Consider the following 5,823-nt stretch of genomic DNA (forward strand, 5'->3'; position numbering starts at 1 on the left):
ATTTTTTAGAGATTGCAACGTATGCATTGATCTTGCTCGATGCACACTGCACAAAACTAATTGTTCTAGAAATCATCATAGTCAGCTAAAGAAGAATAAAAGAATTACCACAAATCATAAGCACAAACACTTCAATGCAAGAAAAACAAAGTGGGTGGAAAAATGAAGCCGTAAACCAAAAAAGAAAAAAAAAGGATGCACTTAATAGAAGAAAAGTCCAAAGCAAAAAAAAAAAAAAAAAATCTCAAAAATGGTTGTGACCCTATTCAAATACGAAAATAAACAATCCACCTGACCTAAAATTATCATTTCTAATCAATTTAAAGCACCACGATTAAATTTAACAAACACATCAAAGAAATTTATTTGCATAGCTATTTTCAACTTCTCACGACCTTAACTCAAATGAAAAAAAAAAAAACACACACACACACAGAAACTAGAAGAGAGAGAGAGAGGATTCACTAAATTTCACTATTGATTACAAATCTACTACTAAATTTAATAGTTCATTAATAAACTACATCAGAACCCTAAATTCTCAAATTTAGGTTAATCTTTCCCAAATTTAGCAGAGCGTAGAGAGGGAATTACTAATTATTTTTTAATAAAAAATAAAATAAAAAATAAAAGAAAACATACCAATTGATCCGTCAAAATACTGTAGAATGATAGAATACATAAAATAGAGAGGGAGAGAAGAGAATTTGAAGGAGAAGAACAAAAGACAAAAATTTACTCCACTCTTAGTGAGATTAATTGATTTTTTTTTTACTTTTACACCCTCAGTAGATAATTTATTTAATAGATAAAATAAATATTTATAAAATGTTAATATGAGAATTTTCAAAGATGATCCCATGTTGAATGATAGGATACAAAGAACAAGAAGGGGGAGACGAGGATTTGGAGGATAAAAAAGAAAAAACTAGAGTTCAGTTATTTGATTTTTTACTTTTATGTCCTTAGTAGATAATTAATTTAGTAAATGAAATAAATATTTATAATAAGTTAATATGAAGATTTAGAAAGATGAAGTATAGATAATATAATTTCAAAACTAATCTATTTCTAAACATAGACATTCTGAAAATCAAATGCAACCTTAAGAAAGAAAGCATATTTTTATTTAGTCAATAATATAATTAGAGTATTATACAAAAAATGTTTAAAAGCCCCTGTTTCAGCACGATTCAGTTTAAACTGACTAAACCCAGTTAGTAAAGGAGCTTAGATTTTGTGGGTTTTATGATTTTGTCATGGCCTAATAACACAAGGCACCTTTCACAAGTTGCAGCCACATCCTCTCATTGAAGAAATTAACTCAGAAAGGAAATTATTCTCTCATCCAAGGAGTGTGAAGTTGACTGAAATGCATGGGCCCCACACCAACTCAAACCAGCGCTGACCCAACTCATTCATCTATATATACAACAAAGCTAAACTAAAACTAGAAGCTCAAAGGATAAAGCCCCCCCCCCCCCCCCCAACTGCAAATTTTCAGGTAGTAAGAATATAAAGAGCATGAATTTTAGAATACAAATTTATATTCGTTGCGGATTTGAATATAATTTTTTTATACTATATTTATCCAAATTCACGCGAAGACTTGGATTCCATGATCCCAAATGTAGGGGCAAAACATTTCATCGCCCTTCTTTCCCAAAAAACAAACAGCCCAATAGTTTACCAAGCAGAGCAGAGCAGAGCACAACACCTTCAACTGAAGGTCTGAAAGGTGGGATGCAAACTGTGAATGGTTATAGAAATAGACCAGGAAAGGAAAATACAGACCATGAATTCCACCAAAGAAAATCAGGCGGAGAGCAGGTAAGACCCATTGCATTGCATCTAATTACGAGGGACCCACAAAAAAGTAAAAAAAAAAAAAGAAAAAGAAAAAGAAATAAAGATCCTTCCTTATTGAAACTAAAATCCTTTACAAAAAACACTTCTTTACCACAACTGATTTTCACGAAAAGCACTTGGTCCATTGCTACGGCCCATTAATCTGTGTAGGAGACCAGCCAAGAAATTGAGGTGAGCCTGGAGGAGTCGCATGCCTACCGGGAGAGAAGACGCTCAGTTCAACAAATGTATCCGTTGATGGTTCATCCCTTCCCATAGCCCGAAAAGAAATTGATCCACGCTTTGTTGAGGCATCAGAGTTCCTCTCAAGGCTTATCCCCGTGCTTTCTTCATTAAGGCTCTGGTTGGCCACGAGAGAAATGGTGTCATTGTGATCATCATTAATCCTCCTCCTAGCCTCCAAATCCATCAGATTCCTTAGTGCTAGTGAGTCTGCCACTGGGCAGTAGACAAGCATGCAAATACCCACCACAGCACAACAAAGAAGGGCAAGAAAGGCACAAAATGCAAGAGCTTCAAATGGAAAATGCTCTGGCCTAGAGAGAACAGATAAACCCAGCAAAAGAACCCTTAATGGCAGGAAACCTGAAACTGAAAATATCAACGTATAGACTCTCTTCTGCAAATTCTTATTGATGACCATGTTTAGTATCCGCCTCCCAAGCCAAAACAAGTACATAATTAGGAGAGTGGCAAAAACACCAAGGAGGATAGTGCTCAATAAAGGGTAGGTGCAGAAGGCAATATCATCTTGGCCATTTGTCTGGGAAGCAGTAGCTGTGGTTGTGAAATAATGTGGCAACTTACGTACATCGTTCTCATCCCTGTTTAAGTTGGGCCCAATTAAAACCACAAGGAGCTGAAGAACAAAGACTGGGAGGCAATAGAGAAGTACATAGCCTGCTGTTTTTCCATTCCATTTTCGACTTAAAGTCCCCGACTCCATCTTTTGTAATGGTGCACGAAGGAGAAAGATGAGGGTGAGGAACAGGCAAGGTTCTGCAAACCCTAGATTTGAAACGATGTAGTATTTGCAAACAGTCTCCTGCCATTTCAAACTAAGAGCATTCAATACTCTACCCTCACGTCTCAACAAACTTAACCGAAGAATCTCTCCAAAACCCCACCAGATTGCAAACAAGATGAATGTAATTCGGATGATCCAAGGACCACTAAAATAGCTGAGTTGAATAAAGCGTTGGCTATGGATTCGAGAGCGAAAATAAAATGAGTAGAGGATGCAGAGAAAGCCAAGAAGGAACAACGCAGCTACTAGACAAATGGTAACCACACCGAATGCATCGGCAGCAGAACTCGTCAGGGGCATCACCCAGATCACAGATTCCACGCATGCTCTCTACCAGCATGGATACAGAAAGTCTCCGGGCAAAATGCTTCCTTCTCAAGAAAATTGACAATTAAAGGACCAGTTTCCAAAAAACTGCTGGAGGACTCCTGCTACACCTGAGAAAAGCATATATAATCATTCAGGCTGGTAATTAAGCAACAGTTAAAAGCATCGGGTTCAGATTCTAACAATCAGCTAAGATAAACTCTGTATTGGGGATTTTTTCAGAATCAACCACCTATATCAGAGATAGGTACAAGCTCAGTGGAGAGCAAACAAGGAATTGAATCCAAGACTTTATATACCAAACTTAACAGTTACCACCTGCCTGCATAAAAAAATCATAAATACATTCTGAAAATGATCAAAAAGCGAACTTTCATTCACAAAAACATCCTGAGATACTAACACATCTTCAGAATACAATAAACCACTAATTTCAGATCAATAAAAGCCATTTTGTCCTTCAACTTATGAGACGAGACTGTGAAGAAGGGAAAACAATATTGGAAAGAAAGGGATGTGAATATATTTTCCCCTCTCTCTCTCTCTCACACACACACACACACAAGGCATGTAGCAACAAAACCTTTTATTTTTCAGTACCTTAAAGCTTTGCCAAACATCCCACTAAGTTGCAACATGATTAATGAGTTTCAGGGTCCCAAAATGTGCTTCCAATAATATTGAATTGGTAAGAATCAAAAGCTCTAACCAGCCAAAATGCACAACTGGAACTACACTTAAAAATCTCAAGCTTCCACATGCATTGGATTAATCAATTATGTTCCCATAAGGATTGACGTTAATTTTCAATGTACGTCAAAATTATTTTAAAGCAAAACAACTTCAAATTTTTAGGAATTTAACGATTTTCTCAGAAGATTTAAAAAAAAAAAAAAAGCTTTGAAAGATTTAGGTAGTAATTTTTCCCAAGGCTACCTGACTGTGTTCTTTGACACCGCTACATCGTCTTACATTTTCGAAAATCGAGTATCCTAGGACAACACAAATATGCTAAACATAACTTCAAATCTAGGCATTGCGAATACAAGAACTGAAATCAAAACAAGCGACTCATTTCACGAAAATACACATAAGCACGTAAACACGATAAAAATCACAACTTACAACATTTTCCGCACAAAAAAAATGCATATAACGCAAAAGAAACACAATACAAACAGGAAGAAAACAGAAAACCAACACCAAGGTTATCACAAAAAACAAATAAGGCCAAATCAAGCTATATTTCCAAAAAAGATAGAAATAAATTGCAAAAGCGCAGCGAATACCTTCACATGGATCTGAAGCCGTTCCGGAAAAAGGAAAAAGAACCCTAATTCCGGAGAATCATAGGTGAAAGCAGCGTCGAATTGGAGGCAAACGCAGATCAAACGAAAGCTTGAAAAGCGGAGAATCTTGATCCGCCAAGCACCAACAGCGAATCTGAGAGACGGGGAAGGAGATCCAAAAACCCTAAATGAAGAAGAGAAAAGAACCAGAAACAGAGAAATTTGGAGAGAGAGAGAGACAGAGAGAAGGGCGAGAACGGTAGAGGACTAGAAATTGAGGGAGTGGGCACTTGGTTGCTGACAGGCTGTCTCCAGCTGCATTGTCTGAACCTGGAGGTTCGGCTGCGAAGGCCTTGCTCCGGACTAATCCGAGCCTACCTGGCATTGTCCTTGCTACCTTTTCGGAAAATATATTGGTGTTAGTATCTCCTGGTACGGAAGTACACGGTAAGGAACTAGTTAATGCTCCCTTGCAAGTTGCAACTGGAATTTACGGCGACTTAAGTATTTACATTTATTAGTTATTTTTTCTTAGTGGCAAGTTATATAAATAGAAGTATTTAGATTTTTAAAATGATGTAAAAATTGAACAAAAACTTTTAAATGAGAATATAATTTAAAATAAATGATGTTGGATAAATATTGATCTTTATATTTAAGTTATCAATAGATACATGTTTTAAAAATTTATCGAGTTTATTAGAAGTTGTTATGATAGCTGCCAAACGATGATAATTTTAGAGTATAGTTATTTTTCAAGAAATGAATTAATAATTTACTTAGGAAAGTAAAAAATGAGGAAGTCTCACCAATGAATTTGAAAACCACTAAAAGCCTCGATACAACAAGATTCTATTTTTACAACTAAGCGTATGAAAAAACAATCCTACAAAACTATTATATTATTGTGTCTTGGATGAATTTCGAACCTTATATTTGAATTTGAGTAGATTTAGATAAATTTTAATATAATTTTATATTACATTTTATCTAAATCAAATACAAATTCAAATCTAAACTCTCTTCTAACATAGGGTAAGTGATTCTATAATCACTCAAAAATTAGAAGGTTTCAGAAGGAAAAAATTATTATAATTTGGTATTCTCAAGCCTCGAAAAACTTACTCAACATGACAATTTCTCAAATTAAGTTCCTTCTAGGCTTATCTTACTCATCAAAAAGTAGTTGTTAGTTACGCAAACACTCTTAACACATTGGGCATCCCTCAATGAGAATATGACTTGAATAAATGTCCAAGCACTACATGATAAAGAGAAGACCATAAAGGTCCAAGGCAATTCAAGAATCTC

General features: G+C 35.5%; 1 protein-coding gene across 1 annotated transcript; it reads right to left on the reverse strand.

Moving 5' to 3' along the window:
• Window positions 1-1,739: 1,739 nt before the first annotated feature.
• Window positions 1,740-4,924, reverse strand: LOC131164698 (uncharacterized). Its single transcript, XM_058122105.1, has 2 exons — window positions 4,513-4,924; window positions 1,740-3,333 (listed from the first exon to the last, which is right to left on the reverse strand). Exon 2 carries the CDS (start codon window positions 3,194-3,196, stop codon window positions 1,997-1,999), a length of 1,200 nt encoding a protein of 399 aa, XP_057978088.1. The 5' UTR covers window positions 3,197-3,333; window positions 4,513-4,924; the 3' UTR covers window positions 1,740-1,996.
• Window positions 4,925-5,823: the final 899 nt, after the last annotated feature.

Source organism: Malania oleifera, chromosome 9 (genome assembly GCF_029873635.1).
Source record: "Malania oleifera isolate guangnan ecotype guangnan chromosome 9, ASM2987363v1, whole genome shotgun sequence".
Taxonomy (NCBI): Eukaryota; Viridiplantae; Streptophyta; class Magnoliopsida; order Santalales; family Ximeniaceae; genus Malania; species Malania oleifera.

What these genes read in the sequence shown, in the direction of transcription:
- LOC131164698 (XM_058122105.1), bottom strand. Translation starts at nt 3,196, where the DNA reads ATGCCCCTGACGAGTTCTGCTGCCGATGCATTCGGTGTGGTTACCATT.